General features: G+C 41.5%; 1 protein-coding gene across 1 annotated transcript in view; it reads left to right on the forward strand.

The window, feature by feature from the left end:
• LOC120575287 (deleted in malignant brain tumors 1 protein-like) overlaps positions 1-20,789 on the forward strand; it is a 40,864-nt gene that overhangs the window by 7,372 nt on the left and 12,703 nt on the right. Inside the window, exons 6-8 of the mRNA XM_039826007.1 lie at positions 180-479; positions 5,191-5,481; positions 12,655-12,978. Of these exons, the coding sequence (XP_039681941.1) occupies positions 180-479; positions 5,191-5,481; positions 12,655-12,978 (915 nt within the window). The remainder of the gene's footprint in view (positions 1-179; positions 480-5,190; positions 5,482-12,654; positions 12,979-20,789) is intronic.

The following is a 20,789-nucleotide window of genomic DNA, read 5'->3' on the forward strand; positions in this document are numbered from 1 at the left end:
CTTGACTGGTACAAACATCGTTACTCAAAAAAATAAAAATAAAAAAGACCAGTAAATTCTCAAATCTTTAAACTTTTTATTAAAAACAGGAGGCTTTTAAATCTGTACGATTTATTGGATGTTCCATCAGTCAGAGTTCCCATTTTCCCTCCTGATTATATTGTTGTGTTATGTTTCAGCACTCCTCCCTAAGCCCAACATCTCCATGAATCCTGCTGCTGAGGTTACCTGGGGTCAGAACGTCGACATCACTTGTTCTGTCTCAACTCAAACTCAACAGATTTTAAGTCCAACATTTATTTTGAAAAAGGCTTCAAGTTCAGTTGGAGAAACCCAAATGTCAAGTACCAACTCTGCTACCTTCATCATGCCTAAAGTCAACTTTGACAACGAAGGATCATACCAGTGTCAGTATAAGATAACAGTTGCAGGTCAAGACTTCACCTCCTCAAGTGACTCTGTCAGCCTCTCTGTTACTGGTAAGGAAATCAGTCAGTTCCCCAAAAATTGATTAAAAATTTTGTTTGCAGAGTTGTTGGCTTTCTTGTTGAGAGTTATATGAGGAGACACCTGTGAGTAGTATCAATTTTCTCATCTAACTTCTGCAAGAAACACAATATAATATATACAGTTGGAACCAGATATTTACATACACTTCAGAAAAAAAACACAAAAACTTTTATTTCTTTACTGTCATACATTAAACCAGAGTAAACTTTTTCTGTTTTAGATCAATACATATTAACATATTTTTTGCATTTGTTAAATGTCAGAATCAAGCGAGGGAGAATTTTTATGTATTTTTTGTATCACTTTCATCAAAGTCAGAAGTATACATACACTTCCTTAGTATTTGGTAGAATTGCCCCGAAACTGTTTCACTTGGGCCAAATGTTTTGGGTATCCTTCCACAAGCTTTCTACAATAGTTTGCTGGAATTTTGGCCCACTCCTCTTGACAGAAGTGGTGTAACTGGGTCAGGTTTGTAGGCCTTCTTGCTCGCACTCGCCTTTTCAGTGCCGCCCACAAATTTTCTATGGGATTGAGATCAGGGCTTTGTGATGGTCACTCCAATACCTTGACTTTGTTGTCCTTAAGCCACTAATTTGGAGGTATGCTTTGGGTCATTGTCCATTTGGAAGACCCATTTGCACCCAAGCTTTAACTTCCTGGCTGATGTCTTCAGATGTTGCTTCAATATATCCACACAATTTTCTTTTCTCATGATGCCATCTATTTTGTGAAGTGCACCAGTCCCTTCTGCAGCAAAGCAGCCCCACAACATTATACTACCACCCCCATACTTCACAGTTGGGATGGTGTTCTGAGGCTTCAAAGCTTCGTCCTTTTTCCTCCAAATATACTGTTTATCATTATGGCCAAACAGTTACATTTTTGTAATCGTCAGACCACAGAACATGTCTCCAGAAATTAAGATTTTTGTCCCCATGTGCAGTTGAAAACTGTAGTCTGGCTTTTTTATGATGGTTTTGAAGTAATGGCTTTCTTCTCCCAGAGTAACCTTTTAGCTCATGGTGGTACAGGACTCGTTTTACTGTGGATAATGACACTGTCTTACCAGTTTCAGCTAGCATCTTCCCAAGGTCTTTTGCTGTTGTCCTGGGATTGATTCGCACATTTCGCACCAAAAAACCTTCCTCTCTGGGACTCAGAATCCGTCTCCTTCCTGAGCGGTATGATGGTTGTACATTCCCATGTTTTTTATACTTGCGTATTATTGTCTGAACAGATGAATGTGGGACCTTCAGGCATCTGGAAATTGCACCTAAGGATGAGCCACACTCGTGGATGTCCACAATTCTTTTCCTGATGTCTTGGTTGATTTCTCTTGATTTTCCCATGATGTCAAAGAAAGAGGCTGTGTGTTTGAGGTGTGCCTTTATATGCATCCACAGGCATGCCACCAATTGACCGTTCGCAAAACCCCGCCGTCGAACGGTCCTCGTCCAATCCTAGCTCAGCAACTGTAACTAAGGAGAAGGACCCCCGTCAAACATTGCGATTTCAGCAAGATCGTGAAACGATGCGCCTATGGTAAAAACGTACCCCAAACAACCTCAACGTTGTCCTTTTTAAACACTGATTAAACGAGAACTCCGGGCAATTTTTACGTTAATCTTGACCGCTATATGTATAGGAGTACTGTCGATAGCAAAAAAAGACGAGCCGAATCGGTGCTAGCAACACGGAGCTGCTAAAGCTAAGCTCCCACTCAGCTAAAATGGCAGTTTGGGGGGAAAAAAAAAAAGCCCCTTTTTAACAAAAAAAAAAAAAAAAAAAAAAAAAAAAAAAAAAAAAAAAAAAGGGGGGGGGGCGGTTCTTCCCCTTTTTTTTTTTAAAAAAAAAAAAAAAACCCCCCCCCAAAAAAAAAAAAAAAAAAAAAGGGAGTAAAAAAAAAAAATTTGGTGTTAAAAAAAAAAAAAAAAAAAAAAACCCACCACCCCCCCCCCCACCCCACCCACCCCCCCCCCCCCCCCCCCCCCACCCCAAAAACAACAAACCAAAACCCCCCCAACCCCACCCCACAACCCCCCAAAAAAAAAAAAAAAAAAAAAAAAAAAAAAATTATTTTTTTTTTCTTGGCCAAGTGGCGATGTTGCTGCGGCCTCTCGGGCGCATCTCCTCAAGTCTCGGAGATGATTGCTGCAGCGACGCGCGGGGGCCTCCAAACGCACCACCTGCACCTGTTGTGCCCCTTCCTCTTCCCCCACTCCATCTCCGTCCACCCGCTCCATCAGGACCTCATCCGCATTACTCCCCGGACCAGATCCCGCCGTAGTTCAACATCACGTCTCCTTAAGTCCTCTAATATTTCCTCATTTATGTCATCAACAGATCCATGATTCATGGAAATGTTGTGTAAAACACAACAAGCCACAAAGAATGCTGCGACTTTTTGAGGACTGTACTGTAGCCTCCTGACCTATCCAAACACCTGAAGCGCATTTTCAGTAATATTTTCCTTTGTAATTATGTATGGTTTGCAAAAATGGGAACTGCTGCATCCATTTAGATGAGAGAAGTGTATGCGCGTTGTGCACACGCTACATTATGGCCAAGCATGCGCCCCTAAAATAGCATCTGAATAACGCGCTACTGACTTTAGACTAGCACCACTGACTTTAGACCAGGTTTTTCCTGGTCAATGGTGGAATTGTTTTCTGAAACTGTAGAATAGCACAAAGTAACGTTTACGCCCGGAACACGCCTCCTCTTTTGCTGAACCGCCCCCCGGGAGCGCAAATACATTCCCTAATTTAACGGACTGCGTCTGTGGAGGGAAAAGTCCGACTGCGTCGGGTGCAAAATAGGAATGATACATGCGTCGGTGTACAAAGGCAATTGCGCGGAGTGCAAGATAGGGCTCATGAGTGCTTTTGCGCCTCTTAACAGACACAAAATGCAATTAAAATGTGCAACATGAACAGGGCCCTTACATGACAACAAGATGCGTTTAGCAACTTAGCCATTGTTTAAATTCACCTATACCTCTTAGCTGCTAGCTGCCGTCTGGGATGAGTGAGTGTGTTCAGCCAGGCTCCGGTAATAATCATCACGCAGCAGTTCCATGTGTATTTGTAGCATATATATATATATATATATATATATATATATATATATATATATATATATATATATATATATATATATATATATCCATTTTGTGTGAATATGAGTCTCTGCAGTGGCGAATTGTGTGGTAGTTTCCTTAGCCAGGCTAGCAGCCCCGTCCGGGGCATCCTTCTACTTCCTCCCTCGCCTGCCGTGGCCGACAACAATCCACAGGCGGCCGCTGGTCTGGTGGATGTCCTCCAGAGGACAGTTCATGCTTTGCGGCGATGTCCTCCAGAGGACAGTTCATGCTTTTGCGGCGAAATTTTGAAGTTTATTCCCTCCTCAAAAATAGGTATTTGAGCACTGTAGTGGTTATGATCATATCAGTGACTATGTAACTACATGGAAACGGGCCAAATCATGCCTGTTTCCCGTACAGTAACAGCGCCACTGAAGGCTAGCTCTAGCTCCATAGTTACTCCAAGCTTCTTCCCTTGTGAACACCTCCGCTCTTCACTTTTCACACATTAAGCTCCGATCTGCACACTGCTGTTTACCTTTTCCTGCTACAACTGAATTCCCACGGGACTTAAGCGCAAGACTACAGCCTTCTGCAACGCTAGTTACTCTACAAGAAACAGGCATCACTTGGTCCGCCATGGCTATGTGTCTGGTTCACAATTGTTTGACGGGCGTAGTAACAATAACTAGGGGGCGTGGCTTTTGCGAACGGTCAATTAACTTAAATGGAATCAATTAACCTATCAGAAGCTTCTTAAGCTCAGAATGGAATCATCTGGAGTTTTCTTTTTGTTTAAAGACACAAACGTAGTTTATGTATACTTCTGACTTTGATGAAAGTGATAAAAAAAATACGTAAAAATTCTCCCTCGCTCAATTCTGACATTTAACAAATGCAAAAAATATGTTAATATTTATTGATCTAAAACAGAAAAAGTTTACTCTGATTTAATGTATGATAGTAAAGAAATAAAACACTTCTTTTTTCTGAAGTGTATGTAAATATCTGGTTCCAACTGTATATGCCCAGTCGGGCATGCTAGCCCGGCTAAGGGAATTAACACACAAATCGACACTGCCAAGCCTCCTACTCACCAACACCAGATCAATCACACACAAAATGGGTGAGCTACACGGAACTGCTGCATGATAATTAAAACAGAAGCTTGGCTGAACACACTCATCACAGATGGCAGCTAGCAGCTAACAGCTAGCAGCTAACAGGGCTAGCTACCTACCGGCAGGATCGAGACAGGATAGGTGAATTTAAACAATGTCTGAAAACACATGTTGTCACGTAAGAGCCCTGTTTATGTTTCAAAGACATTTTGATTGAATTTTGTGTCTGTTAAGAGGCACAAAGGCGCTCTTAAACTAGTAGTTGCCTGCACCGGGTCGGGGTTTTTTCACTCGAAAGTACAAGCATATTTATAGCGATCAAGATTAACGTAAAAAAAAAATTAAAGCAATTCAGGCAACTAACAAGGGAAATTCCCCAGTGTGGGATTAATAAAGTCTATCACATCTTATAACTGAAAAATATCTCAGCTCAAGGTAATACATTTTTCACTCTTAACATTTTATTTTTTTCAGTGAGCCTCCCGACACCCAGCATATCCATGAATCCTGTTGGTGAGGTTACCTGGGGTCAAGATGTTGGCATCACTTGTTTGATCTCAACTCAGGTTTTAGGAGGGACATTCATCCTGCAGCACTCCTCAGGTTCATCCAGAAAGACAGAAACACGTACCAACTCTGCTACCTTCAACATTGTCCAAGTGGACTTTCCCAATGAAGGATCGTACCAGTGTCAGTATCAGACAAGGAGTTCAAGTCAAGACTTCATCTCACCCCAAAGTAACTTTGTCAGATTCTCTGTTTCTGGTAAGATTAATGGACAAATAATCTAATAAAACAACACAACAAGTAACACAGAATAGCCAAGAATAACCGAACATAAAGAAACAGTACAGGAATATAGCAAGGCGTTTGTTAATGTGTGTGTGTGTGTGTGTGTTGCCACAGTTACTTTGAAAAAGTAACTTAGTTACTTTACAGATTACTTAGATTACAAGTTACTTTACTAGTTACATTCAGCAACAACACCCCCACAGCCTCAACATAAAAATGACAACCGGTTTACTGTGAGGCAGCTCGGCGTTGCCAGTAGTAGGGATCTGGTTTATTATGGCACGAAAGAGAGCGAGTCAACCGTGTTTAAGGGCAGCATTTCCGCTACAACATAGGCCTACTGCCCGACCAACTTCTTCAACTCTCCCCCACTTACTGGTTTTGCACTGATGTCCAGCTTTTGTTGTTTGGGTGATGGGGGACCTCCTTCTCTCTGCTTCGCACCACCTGCTGGGACTTGCTCTGTAAGTTTGACTGCAGTGCTGCGACTCCAAATGTTTCTTCAAATTTGACGTAGTGTTTTCGTAGCTAGATAGCACTTTGTCGCCACCAGCACAGAGTGTACAACGAACCTTAATATTGCCGTCTTTAGCTGACACAAACTCAAAATAGTGACTGTATTTCCAGCTAGAAAGCGCGCATCTCTCTCCTCCCTCAATTGTTGTTTACGTTTGTGTCGCTGCGTGGTACACGTGAACTGTCCACATGCTGAAAACGCGTGACCTGTCGTACACGCTGACTTCACTCCCGACGAAGAAAAGAAAGCAAAAATATATATTTTTACTATGGAAAATGACAAAAATAGTAACGCACAGTGACTTGGATAAGTAACTTTAATCTGATTACTGGTTTGGAAATAGTAACGCGTTAGATTACTCGTTACTGAAAAAAGTGGTCAGATTAGAGTAACGCGTTACTTGGCATCACTGTATATATATATATATATATATATATATATATATATATATATATATATATATATATATATATATGCTATGACTATGAGTCATCCTCAGGTCTGTATTCTTATTAAGCATGAGTAAATTCAGGCAGAATGGACAATATACATTTGAGTTACAGCAACTTGTTTTATAGCAAAACATGCAAAATGGTTGCCATGCCATGTCGTGCTGTTCGATAAAAATTCAAGCTTTTAATAACTTTCAATCATTAAGGTCTTTGGATTGTACACAATGTTTTTTTAATTGATCTGGTCAAATCTGTAGGAGGATTTCTTTAAAGCTAAAGTGCATAGTTTCTGTTGCCCCCATGAGGAATTCTAAGTAATAATAAAAATACTGTCAACAATAGGTAGCCAGCTACAGAGTAGCCATGATGTGTTGAACCCCAGGAAGAATAGTCTTCACTACGGTGATGACTAATGGTAATCCTTAATAAACGATAAACAACAATAAACTATCCGCACATTCACACTATTGACTATGGAGCCAATTGGTCACGCCTGAGCCAAAGCCAAATTTCAATATTTCAATAGTTTCCCAACACATTCTTATGAACAGGTTTGTATGATATCATACACAAATGTATGAATACCAATTCATATGATATACTACGATATTAGGCGACCGTGGGCCGTTGCTTGATGCGGCTACAGAGCTCTGTGAGCTGTCGCTCGTATCAGCGGCAGTTGGTAGTTAAGTTTATCCGACAATAGGTTACTGGTAGCCAGCTACAGAGCTCTGTGAGCTGTCAGTCTTATGAGTGAACATGACATTTAAGTTTAGCCAACCATAACTAAACTAAACATGACTTTCAACTCACACCTCCGGCAGAGCTTTTCGTGCATCCCTGTGGAGGCTGGGGGCATTGAACCCGAGTGGACAATGTTCAAAGTTTCCATTGCTGAAGCTGTGGCGAGGAGCTGTGGTCTTAGGGTCTTAGGTGCCTCAAGGGGCGGTAACCCACGAACACTGTGGTGGACACCGGTAGTCAGGGAAGCCGTCCGACTGAAGAAGGAGTCCTTCCGGGATATGTTATCCCAGAGGACTCCTGAGGCAGATGCAGGGTACCGAAGGGCTGCAGCCTCTGCCGTGAGAGAGGCAAAGCAGCGAGTGTGGGAGAAGTTTGGAGAAGACATGGAGAAGGACTTTCGGTCGGCACCAAGGTGCTTCTGGAAAACTGTTCGCCACCTCAGGATGGGGAAGCGGGGAACCATCCAAGCTGTGTACAGTAAGGATGGGACACTGTTGACCTCAACTGAGGAGGTAATAGGGCGGTGGAAGGAGCACTTTGAGGAACTCCTGAATCCGACTAATACTATGTTAGAGGCAGAGCTGGAGGATGATGGGGGATCGTTGTCAATTTCCCAGGCGGAAGTCACTGATGTAGTCAAACAACTCCACAGTGGCAAAGCCCCTGGGATTGATGAGATCTGTCCAGAAATGCTCAAGGCTCTGGCTGTCCTGGTTGACACGCCTCTTCAACATTGCGTGGAAGTCTGGGACAGTGCCAAAGGAGTGGCAGACTGGGGTGGTGGTTCCCCTTTTTAAAAAGGGGGACCAGAGGGTGTGTGCCAATTACAGGGGTATCACACTTCTCAGCCTCCCTGGTAAAGTCTACTCCAAGGTGCTGGAAAGGAGGGTTTGGCCGATAGTCGAACCTCGGGTTGAAGAAGAACGACCAGAACATTCCGTCCTGGTCGTGGAACAACGGACCAGCTCTTCACTCTCACAAGGATCCTGGAGGGAGCCTGGGAGTATGCCCAACCAGTTTACATGTGTTTTGTGGATCTGGAAAAGGCGTATGACCGGGTCCCCCGGGAGATACTGTGGGAGGTGCTGCGGGAGTATGGGGTGAGGGGGTCTCTTCTCAGGGCCATCCAATCTCTGTACGACCAAAGTGAGAGCTTTGTCCGGGTTCTCGGCAGTAAATCGGACTCGTTTCAAGTGAGGGTTGGCCTCTGCCAGGGCTGCACTTTGTCACCAATCCTGTTTGTAATATTTATGGATAGGATATCAAGGCGTAGTCGGGGTGGGGAGGGGTTGCAGTTTGGTGGGCTGGGGATCTCATCGCTGCTCTTTGCAGATGATGTGGTCCTCATGGCATCAACGGCCTGTGACCTTCAACACTCACTGGATCGGTTCGCAGCCGAGTGCGAAGCGGCTGGGATGAGGATCAGCACCTCTAAATCTGAGGCCATGGTTCTCAGCAGGAAACCGATGGAATGCCCTCTCCAGGTGGAGAATGAGTCCTTACCCCAAGTGAAGGAGTTCAAGTAACTTGGGGTTTTGTTCGCGAGTGAGGGGACAATGGAGCGGGAGATTGGTCGGAGAATTGGCGCAGCGGGTGCGGTATTACATTCAATCTATCACACGATTGTGACGAAAAGAGAGCTGAGCCAGAAGGCAAAGCTCTCGATCTACCAGTCAGTTGTCGTTCCTACCCTCACCTATGGTCATGAAGGCTGGGTCATGACCGAAAGAACAAGATCCAGGGTACAAGCGGCCGAAATGGGTTTCGTCAGGAGGGTGGCTGGCGTCTCCCTTAGAGATAGGGTGAGGAGCTCGGAGTAGAGCCGCTGCTCCTTTGCGTCGAAAGGAGCCAGTTGAGGTGGTTCGGGCATCTGGTACGGATGCCCCCTGGGCGCCTCCCTAGGGAGGTGTCCCAGGCACATCCAGCTGGGAGGAGGCCTCGGGGAAGACCCAGGACTAGGTGGAGGGATTATATCTCCAACCTGGCCTGGGAACGCCTCGGGATCCCCCAGTCTGAGCTGGTTAATGTGGCTCGGGAAAGGGAAGTTTGGGGTCCCCTGCTGGAGCTGCTCCCCCCGCGACCCGAGAACTAAGAAAAGAGATCATATCTCTCCTGTATTAGATTCTCTTCATTGGCTTCCTGTAAAATTCAGGATTGACTTTAAAGTCCTTCTCCTGACCTACAAAGCCCTAAATGGTCAAGCACCATCCTATCTAGAACAGCTCTTAGTACCTTATTTTCCCACTAGAGCACTGTGCTCCCAGAATGCAGAGTTACTTGTGGTTCCTAGAGTCTCTAAAAGTAGAATGGGAGCCAGAGCCTTCAGCTATCAGGCTCCTTTCCTGTGGAACCAGCTCCCAGTCTGGGTTCGGGGGGCAGACACCGTCACCACATTTAAGAGTAAACTGAAAACTCTCCTCTTTGATAAAGCTTATAGTTAAGGAGTGAGGAGTTGCAGCGTCCGCCTAACCCGGCCCACCTGCTTCTCTTCATAGTCATCAGATTTGTTTATCATATAATCAATAATATAGTGAGAGTAGAGGGAGGCAGGCCAGTACAGCCTCTCATCAATGTTTTCATTTGTTTCCTTTTGTATGCATCCTGTCCCAGAACTGCTTGTTACTAACCTAGCTCTGGGGAGTTTACTCCCGGAGTCTATGTTGCGGGTTGGACATTACAGGGAATCGCGCAGGCTCTGCAAATTCCCTGTAATGTCCAGCCGCGTCCTGCTGCCTCCGCCGCATCCACCCATGCTCTGCAGCGCCACGTTTCATCCCGCAACGTCCTGCTGTGATGTTCATACGCACAGAGTAGTCAGGATCCGGTATAGGAGACTGCACTACTCAGTATGACACGATGTGCCCTGCTATGACATGAACTACAACGACTACCTTCGAAGTCAGTGTTTCACTATCTTTAATGTGACTTTTATCGCCACTGTTCATCACACCCCCAACCGGCTCCGTCAGACACCGCCTACCAAGAGTCTGGGTCTGCCGAGGTTTCTTCCTAAAGGGAGTTTTTCCTCGCCACAGTCGCAATAGCAACTGCTAATGCTTGCTCTTGAGGGAATTACTGTAATTGTTGGGGCTTTGTAAATTATAGAGTGTGGTCTAGACCCACTCTATCTGTAAAGTGTCTCGAGATAACTCTCGAGATTTGATACTATAAATAAAATTAAATTGAAAATTGAAATTGGAGAAGCGGACGAAGATAGATAGATGGAACCATAAGGGGGCACCATGCTACAACCACATTTTAGTTTAAGCACTAAAACAAGTATTTATGTTCTTGAAAAGAAACATGTTTTTGGATTAAAACACTCTTGTGAACAGATACATGTTTCCTGGGTGAAAGTGTTTTGTATTCCCCAGGATGTGAACTCCGCTCCCTGGCTTGAAAGCACAGTGTCTTATGACCCACCCATCCACCCCGACCTTCTCCATATGTGGCTCACAGCATTCTTATACAGCAACACACAACGGGGTCCATGCAGCAAAGAATATGGAATACATAAGAATTACAGTGCTTAACTTTTCAAAGCTATATGTAAGAATGATTCATGAGAACAGCCTCTCGTATCAGCGGCCGTTGCTAGTTGAGTGAGAGAAGTTGACTTTGAGCCAGGTACAGAGCATCGCCAGATGACGGTCCTTTCAGGGGCAGTAAAGTTTAGCCGACAAAAGATAAGTGTCATGCGGAGACGACAGTTAAATTTAGGCTCCAAATTAATAGTTAAATTAAGGAAAAAGATTTTGGTTTGGATTAGATAGACAGACAGACAGACAGACAGACAGACAGACAGATAGATAGATAGATAGATAGATAGATAGATAGATAGATAGATAGATAGATATTGAGCCCCAAGGGGAAATTCAATTAATTAAAACACTCACGAAGTATGAACATGTTTCCTTGGTGTCTTTTGTTGCTGGTATTTCGATGGGAAATGGGTCTTAGTCTGAGAAATTATATCTCAGAACTACTTCTGTTTCTGCCGCAACTTCAGTCTGCTGCCACTTAACTAAAAACATGCATCCGTCATGAGTGATCTGATCAAAAGTGAACAGCTCTAAGCACGTGGTCACACCCAGTGAGTAGAATGTTTCGCCATATGTGTCTTGAGTAACCCTAATCTTATCTAACACGTGTTAATCTTTATGTGCGGAAGTGAGATCAGATTATGGGTTAGGGGTCAGTAGAAAATTATGTGTATATACACATTTTAATTTGCATATAGATAGCCTACTATACTACTTCTTTTCAGCGCCATATTTGTACTCTTGGGGTCTACTAAAATAGGTTTACATTCTTTGATGTTAAAAAAACATGTTTCTCATACTGCCCATTTCTGCAGCTCCTTTGCCTGAAACTCTGTCTGAGATCAGTCTGACCAAATTCAAACAAGTCACACCACCACCTCATGCAAAGGCCGATGAAACGATGTTTTGAGGAAGCTGGACAGAAAACTTGAGTGCAAAACCGGTGGTGATTATTAACAAAACAACAAATACATACTCAAACAAATGGCACACACTGAATCCAGAGAAATACAAATAATAAATAAATAAAATTACACTGAGGCAAAAAACATTAAGCCAACAAAAGGGCAACCTCTCAGCATACTGCAAAAAAAATTCCTTCATCCCTCTCCCTTTCACACAACCTGTATACATACACACACACATGGGTGTGTAACAGTGGCGGCTGCTGGTCATTCAAAGAGGGGAAGCTCATTTTTGGCCTACATCATAAAAATGGTCCATTTATTTATATTAAAGATGCAGTAGGTAAGTCTTATAAAACGAAATTTCTGTCATATTTGCTGAAACTGACCCTATGTTCCAGTAGAACTACATGAATTATGTAAAAAAAAAAAGACAGCTCCTCTGGCACCTCCTACAGCCTGTAGTGCCATTGGCAAAATTCCACCGCTCCCGGTCGATTTTCTCCAATCAGGGCCACAGGGGTGGTCTATCTGCCTGTCAATCACTGCTCAGGCACACGCATATATAGCGTTCTCCCCTCCCCCCTCACGAGCTGCAGAAAAGTTTTCCAAAACTCTGTGAATAATGGAGTGGCTTTTCAGAGGTGATACTAATTCTGAACCAACTCGTCTTCGAGATGAACGTATTCTAAAGCATTTTAGTCAATGAAATGTTAACACAATAGTACATATTTGACCATTAAATTTCAGACATTTTAGGGGAAGCGGAGCTTCCCTTGCAGTCTTAAAGAAATCGCCACTGGTGTGTAACCGCCGCCAATAACAGCGTGCAGGGTGTGCATTCCGTTTTCATAAAAAAAACATTTTTGTGTATAAAGGGTCAACATGCCAAAACCTTTGCCCACCTTTGCCATCTTGATCTATGTTAATTTGATATTCTCCTAATATTATCTCTTGTCCCTTTTGTACTTTTCCTCTTACTTTAGTGCCGCTGCAGCAGCCCAACATCTCCCTAACATCTCCTAACAGAGGGCTGGTCTGGGGCCCTGAAGGTGCACAGATCACCAGGGGTTTCAGCTTTGTCTTCACCTGCTCCACTTCCTCCCATTATCCTGGAGGTGTTTTCCATCTCATCTTCTCTGGTTCAAACCTCACCAACACAGAGCCAGCAGTCAACCAGTCAGCCTCCTTTTCCTTCCTGGTGGCTGAGTATGAACAACAGGGCAACTACAGCTGTGTGTATGAAGTCACACTGTCCTCGAGAAGATTCACTTCTACACAGACAGCAACTATTAGAGTCGTCATTAAAAGTAAGTGGAATGAACAAAAAATAATTGAACTAAATTTTGCAATGTTTTATCAACAATATTTAAATGATACATAGACTACTTCCTGTATATGGGGGGAGGTCGTCGGTTCAATCCCTAGACTGACAGGATAAAATCTGGGTGGGGAAAGTGAAAGAGCAGGGCTTGTCCCTACCTCATTACCACCACTGAGGTGCCCTTGAGCAAGGCCTTTAACCCCAACCTCTCCATTGGAGCTGCTCAGTGGCCAGCAGGTTAGGCTGTGGTTGTACTGGGGAGCTTCCAGGTATGAATGTGTGTGAATGTGTTCTCAATCGACTTACCTGGATAAATAAAGGTTAAAAAAAATTAAAGAAATTAAATTAAATATGGCTTATTTCCAGAAAGCCAGAGCAGATAGAGAAATAATGAGCTGCATGATTGTACATGTACCAGCCATGTTACTGTTATAGTAGTCTGGATCAACGGAAGTACATTTCGGGATAACTGCCTGTCATTGCGCCAGATGTCTCTCGCTTTCCACTCTTTGTGTGTTTCCATTCTCAAAGTCCCTTTGCTCCAGGAAACAACAGATCTCGAGTTAGCAAACTACATGCTGAAAATGGCAAGTTTTTAAGAAATTTTGTTGTTTTTTTCTAGTATACCAGAATGTATGTGTGGTGTAGCCAGACCTTACTCCACAGCGCTGTGGAGATAGGCCTGGCAATGCGAGACTAGGCCAATGCATTAAGATGCATTCATGGACAAAACCAAATTTGCAAGTCCTTCACACCATATGATGAAATAGGTAGTTTATTTCTACCCTCAAATACGACACACAAGAGCATTTTCCATCCTCATATCTAAAACAGAGAACGTAATGGTCATGGTTTTAAGGATGGTCACAGTTTGGTTATGTTTAGCCACCAAAACTATTTAGTTAGGTTTAGGAACAACATTGTGGTTTGGGTTAAAATCAAGTAACTTTACTTCCGGTTATGCATGTGACGCTGAATGTGACGTAGCTCAGCTTGTTCTGTAAAGTAAAAAAAAAATATTCAAACGGGACTTGAACCCGGTCTCATGTTTTAAAGTCCTGTGTTTTAAAAGTAATGTCTACCATACACTAGAAGACTTTTAACAGACTTTGAAAATACTAAAGTCTGACACCATCTCACATCTAAAGACAATATCCCACATCGAATGTTAACAACTGGGGATCTTGCAGGGTCACAAATTGCTAGACTACACAAGGTCCGCGTTTATCCGCCGTTAAAACTCCGGTTGGATGACTCGCTTCAGAAAGGTTGAAAAACTTTGCGCTATAGCAACCATAAACAACACTGGCTGTAGCTGTTTGCTGCTTCCTGTTTGGTGCTGGAGGGAGCGCACTGTGCGCACCCATTGGTTGTTGACAATGTTGTTCACTACCAAGGCTTAAAACTTTTGTGAGTTTTTTGACCACCTGACACCAAACAATTGAGATGATGGAACGCCCCAACTCTAGCAAGACTCTCAGGATATCATTCCGATATTGGAAACGGTCGAAAACACTTGAAAAGTCGTTTGGTGTAGGGTCGGCATAACACAAACGGAAAGAAAAAAGGGTCTTCTCGGACAAGCTAGCAGTTAGTGTGTAGATATATCAGATTGTTAATCCCCATGTATAAAGAAATGGACATTAGGATTATAATAATTTAGGATTAACTGTTGAATGTGTGTGTCTCTCCTAGTGCATTTGTTGCCACTGGTCTCTTCAGTAGTTGCTGGGGGTCTGCTGTTGCTCCTGCTAGTGTTGGTGGTGGTCTGTCTGGTCTGCAAGAGAAGACGACGAGCCAAGCACACTGGAGCACTCGTCCAAATTCAATGTCTGTGCTCGCACAGTAAGGCAAGTATTATAAAGACCAACGAGGTCTGTTTCAGCAAAGAGGAAAACAGAGAAGAAGAAGAAGAAGAAGAAGAAGAAGAAGAAGAAGAAGAAGACTATGAAAATGTGACCGAGCCATTTGGTGAAGAAACTTTGGACATTTATGGAGAAGAGGATATTTATCAAAACTTTTAAGGTGTCCAATGGTCAACAGTGTCACAGTGGTTACCGTGGATGAAGCACTGTTTTTTGACCCACTGCAAAGAATTTAAATCTAAGGGTGCTTTCACTTCTGTAGTTGGGCTAATTTGGTCAAAAGGGCAAAAAAATATACATTGTAGCATTTTTCAGCTGTTTCAGTTCCTTTTCACACCACACAGTTTGCTCTGGTCTGAATCAGCTGATGAGTTGGTGAAACGAAGCAAAATGCAGCAACACAAGTCACATAATTGGCCACACATTTCAGTCCCTCCAGGATTTCGCGATGTCGCGATCGGAACAATTAACACAAATTCAACCAATGACAAATCAATTTGGTGTGACTCTCAATTTGACCAATCACCGCAACTTTTCCGCAAATCTGACCAATAACCAGAGTTTCCAGCGACTTCAACCAATTCCAGCAGTCCCACATGCCACTCTTTGCATTAGTATGTAATTCTGAGGCGTACTCTAAGAGCCACAGACCAATCAGGAGTGAGAACGGTGTAACACGTATGCCGCGAAATTCATTTCCTTGTTTCTGATATGAAGACGAGACGTGTGTGACTTGAACATCTCGCATTAACAACAAAACGTACAGTGAAAGACCGTGCAAAACATTTCAGACTGTCGTTCCAACCTGTATACATTTTAACATTAATGTACGCTGTAATGTTTTTTCACTCTAAAGTAGCTGAAAGCTGCTGCTGTTTCAATCCTGTTAGCTCTCTGCAGCGGGCGGGGTTGCTGCTCATACAGTTCCCCCCGCTACTGACACGCGCACACACACACACACACACACACACACACTGGATACAGGAAAAACCGGAGATGAGACGTACATGATGACGTAAATTGAGGACAGCTATGCTCGTTATTGTAAGTGCAATGATAAGTTGTTACTTGTAAGTACTTTATCAAACCGTATGAAGATGTGTCCCAGGCCAGGATAGGAAATTAACTAACAATGTAAAGATCAACAAGCCACTGACACATATGTTCAAATTTGATTAATTTAATAAATTATAATTTTTTCGCCCTCAGAGCCCTACGGCATCGTCCACGACGTCACACGGCACCTCCGATTAATATTTAGATTATTTAATGAAACTTTTATCGATCTTATTACCGTTTTTTCCAGCTAGAAGCTAACAAGCTAGCCATCACGGGGGTGTCTTCATTGTCTTTGTAGCCTTTACAGAAGGTTTTCTATCCAGCCTGGAACTTGTGCCTCTTTTCGGAGTTGTTCAGCAATAAATCAAAAAAAGATTACATCCAAGACTTATCCACTCGATGTCCGTAATTTATCAATTTTCCGTCATTTTTGCCGCCAGCTATGTGCTACCGGCTGCAACAGTCTAGTATAAATCTCCCATGATGCTTTGCAAGACTGTTTTGACGTTTTTCAACCAATGGGAAGGCAGGTCCATCACACAAACAGTATATAGTCGAAAAGAGAGTTCACTCCCGGAAATAGGAGCGAGAACAAAGAGTAAAGTGAAAAAGAAAGATAACTACGGTCTATGACCGTTCTACAGAGAAGAATGGCGTCACTGTTGAGATATTTGGGATACATTTGGGCCTTTTTGACAATGATTTTTCTGTTGGTATACTTAGATAACCAAATCTTCTTATACGAGAACTCCGGCAAATTTTCGGATCGGATTTCAGGCCCGGCCGCGTCCTTGCTTTTCCTTCCTCCCCACCCTCCTTGCTTGACACGGCCGACAACAATCCAACGAGCGCCCGCTGGTTTGGTGGATGTCCTCCACGGCAACATTTTTAGTTTATTTCCACCTCAAAAATAGGTAATTGAGCACTGTAGTGGTTATGACCATTAGCTGCAACAGCTCCGTGTTGCTAGCACTGATTTGGCTCGTTTTTTTCTATCGACATGTCTCGAATATTTATAGTTATCAAGATTACCGTAAAAATTGGCTGGAGTTCTCCTTTAATTCCTTTGCAGTACCAAAAGGCATGCATAAGGGAGTCACCATATAGGTTATATTTTAAACAAATATCTGATGATGTGTTATCAAACTTGCTTATTTTATCTCTAGTATATAAGATTCTTGTCATTATCTTAAACTGTATTAGTCACAGTCATAGTAGTTATTATTTGTATGTTATTGACAAGCTTTCTTTCCATTTATCTTTAACGTCAACCCCTAGGTCTTCTATATACTTTGTAATAATGTATTTCACACTTTCCATGCTTATCAGTAAATTGTACATAGAGCCGATCAGCCTCCTTTTTCTGCTGCTTTGGCTTAAAATGAAACATTTCAGGTCTGATGTTCTTTCCCAAAATTGCAAGTAATCCAGTTTTCAACCAAACTAAATTAGGCAGGTGTGAAAGTCCCCTTTCACACCTTGACTATTCAAATAGATGGAGTAGATAAATATTAAATTGATGCTGAAGAAACTGCAGCACGGTGTCTTCCGGCCTCAGGGCAATCAACTAGTCATTCAATTCTTTATTATTTTGAATTGCATATACCTAGATAAATGACCAAAACTCTTGAATGCACTGTTGTAGATCTAGGTTTTAATATTTTAAAAACCAGCAAAGCCAGAAAAAAAAACTATTTGGTTTTTGATATGTCCAACTGTATTCCTATAGTTCCAAATTCTTGTAGGCTGGCCTATTTACATATTTGAATATTGTAATTTATACCAATGAAACAATATTATCATATTAGTATAATTAATATATTAATAATTATGAGCTAGTTTTGTAGTTCTGTATCATAATTTATATTTTTCAGGGGACTTGAAGCCAGTTAGTATAACTGAAGCAGAAGGAGAACTGGTCTCTGGACATATGAACATTTATTATATGTATTCACTAGGAACCACAGCAAAATTATAGTCCTATGGACAGTAGTCCATGATAATTTTATTGCTGCTCCTTTGCACATATTTGCGAATTATCGTGATTAGGTCATGAATTGTTAATGTTTGTAGAATTCTATAATCTGGTGTTTTGTATTTCATTTGCATTGGATTATATACATTATTTATTGTTTTATCTACCAGTAACCATGGGTGGAAAATAGCAATTGTGCTAAAACCTGATACAGTGCATCTTTTCTTGGTTTTATTACAAGGTTAATGTTTAATTGTGTTTATGATTTTTCACTGTTGTAACATCACTTTATGAAAATAAAAACTGTCCTCTGGTAAAAAAAAAAGAAGTAAAACAGAAATCTGATGAAAAACCGTGGATAACTAACAGTATATTAAATGCATGTAAGAAAAGAAATTTATTATATAAAGAATTTTTAAAGAAGAGAACAAAAGAAGCAGAAAACAAATGTAAAGATATAAAAAGCAATATGAGAAGCAATAAACATAATTATTACAGTAAACTACTGGAGGACAACAGAAATAATATAAGAAACAGATGGAAGGTGTTGAATTAAATTATCAAGAACAAAAAAGGCAAAACAGGAGACTATTTTCTGACTAAAAACAATTCAGCAGTTAAGGATATGACCTTAGCTGCAAATTAATTTAATGATTTTTTTTCTTGGAGTTTGTCCAGATTTAGCTGAGGAGTTTACAAAGACTGGCAGTATAATGATGTGCTAAGCAAGAATGTAAATGTTAATGAATCTATGTTTGTTAAGGGAACTAATGAAAAAGAAATTATCAAGATTGTTAAAACATTTAAGAGTAAAAAGTCCACAGACTGGAATTGTATTGGCGTGTATGAAGTATTATTGGTTGTAATGTTAAACCTCTAGTACATGTATTTAATCAATCTCTGAAAAGTTTTTCCAGATAAAATGAAATGGCAAAGGTGATACCAATATACAAGGCTGGTGATAAACATACACGTTCAAACTACATACCTGTTTCACTGCTCTCCCAGTTCTCAAAAATACTAGAAAAAAATATTCTCTCTAGGCTCGACAACTTCATTACTAAACACAATATACTGTGTGATCAGCAATATGGTTTAAGGGCTAATAGGACAACTTCACATGCACTTATTCAATTTGTAGAAGAAATAACAGCAATAGAACATAACAAATATGCAGTGAGGATATTCTTGGACTTAAGAAGGCATTTGATACAGTAGACGGCAATTTATTGATAATGATATTACACAAATATGGAATTAGGGGGACTGCACTTTCTTGGTTAAATAGCTACTTACATAATCAACATCAATATGTTGAATTGCAGAACTTCAAATCAAAGTTAAATAAAATCACCTGTGGGGTCCCCCAGGGTCAGCGTTGTTATTTAACTTACATAAATAATGTAGGTGAGGTATCAAAAGCACTGAAAACCATTTTATTTGCTGATGACACTAATTTAATCTCTTCTGGGGAAAATCTGGAACAACTCTTGGATACAGTGGAAGATTAATGAAGATGAAGAGATGGTTTGATGCAAATAAAACACTGAACTTAAGTAAAACAAAATTTATATTTTTTTGGAATAAAAAAAACAAATTTACACAAAAATCTTATAAATGACATTGAAATAGAAAAAGTAAAATAACTTAAATTTCTGGGCGTTGGAAGCCACATATACATCATATTAAGGCCAAAATATCCAAATCAATTGCGATACTGTATAAAACCAAAAACCTATTAAACCAACGATCGGTGTACATGTTGTATTGTTCCTTCATCCTGCCATACATTACTTAGTGTTTGGAAGTGTGGGGAAACAAAACAAACACTGAATCTATATTCATCCTTCAAAAGAGAGCTTTAAGAATTGTAAATAAAACCACTTATAGAGCACCAACTAAACCAATTTTCGTCAAACTAAAAGCACTAAAATTCAAAGATGCTTTTGACTTTAAAACTGCACAAATCATGTACTAAGTAAATCATTAACAACTATCGAACATTATCCAAGGGTTGGTTCAAATGAGAGAGAGTAAACATCACTTAAGAGGAACTTTTGTATTTCAAAAGAAATGCTAAATATCACTGCATCACAACCAAAGGAGTTAATTTATGGAACAGCTGCAGGGAAGAGATGAAATCATGTACAAGTAAGTCTAATAAAAAAAAGTCTAGTAAGTCTAGTTTGGATGGGTTATTATTCGGTTTGATGTAGATAGATGAAACAAAGTAGATAGATGGAAAAGAAAAAAAGTGTGTATGCATGTATGGGTGACTCTCTATTACCAAGGGGGAGCGCTGCGGCTCCAACTCTAGAGCATCTGGAAGCCACCACTCGAGGAAAGAGCAAGCGTCGCTTCCCTCGGCGCCTTCGGGAAGACGCACCAACCTTAAGTTATTTCTCTTGCTGCGGTCTTCTAGGTCAACTACTTTAAAAGTGAGCGCGTGAACCTCTTTTTCAAGAGCAGCTGTAGTTGCCTGTAGTGCTGTGATGTCGTCTTCAGCTCCAGAAATGTGTGTCTCCGCCTGTGAAATTCGCCCGGTGCATTCTTTGATTTCCTCCTTTACACTGTTTACTGCAAGCAGTACACTTTCGAATTTAGCCGAAAATTCTGCATTCATGTCTTTGATGGCCTTGAGAATATCCTCCGAGCTAACCCTATCGCTTCCCGCGGTCATCATCTCTGTTCCTTCTTCCCCACGAGTATTAGCCTGTATAGCACTTGCAGCTAGCAAGATGTCTTCCTCAGACTCTAAATTTTCAGTTGCAGAGTCTGCTTTTTTTGGGTGATTTTTTTTAGGAAGCATTCTGAGTAAAGGAAGCCGATAAAATAAACTTGCCCTACCTGGCACTTAAAAATCAACGGTGAACTTTTTCAGGGTTAAATTCAAGTTTG

This window comes from Perca fluviatilis, chromosome 15, assembly GCF_010015445.1.
Source record: "Perca fluviatilis chromosome 15, GENO_Pfluv_1.0, whole genome shotgun sequence".
Lineage (NCBI taxonomy): Eukaryota > Metazoa > Chordata > Actinopteri > Perciformes > Percidae > Perca > Perca fluviatilis.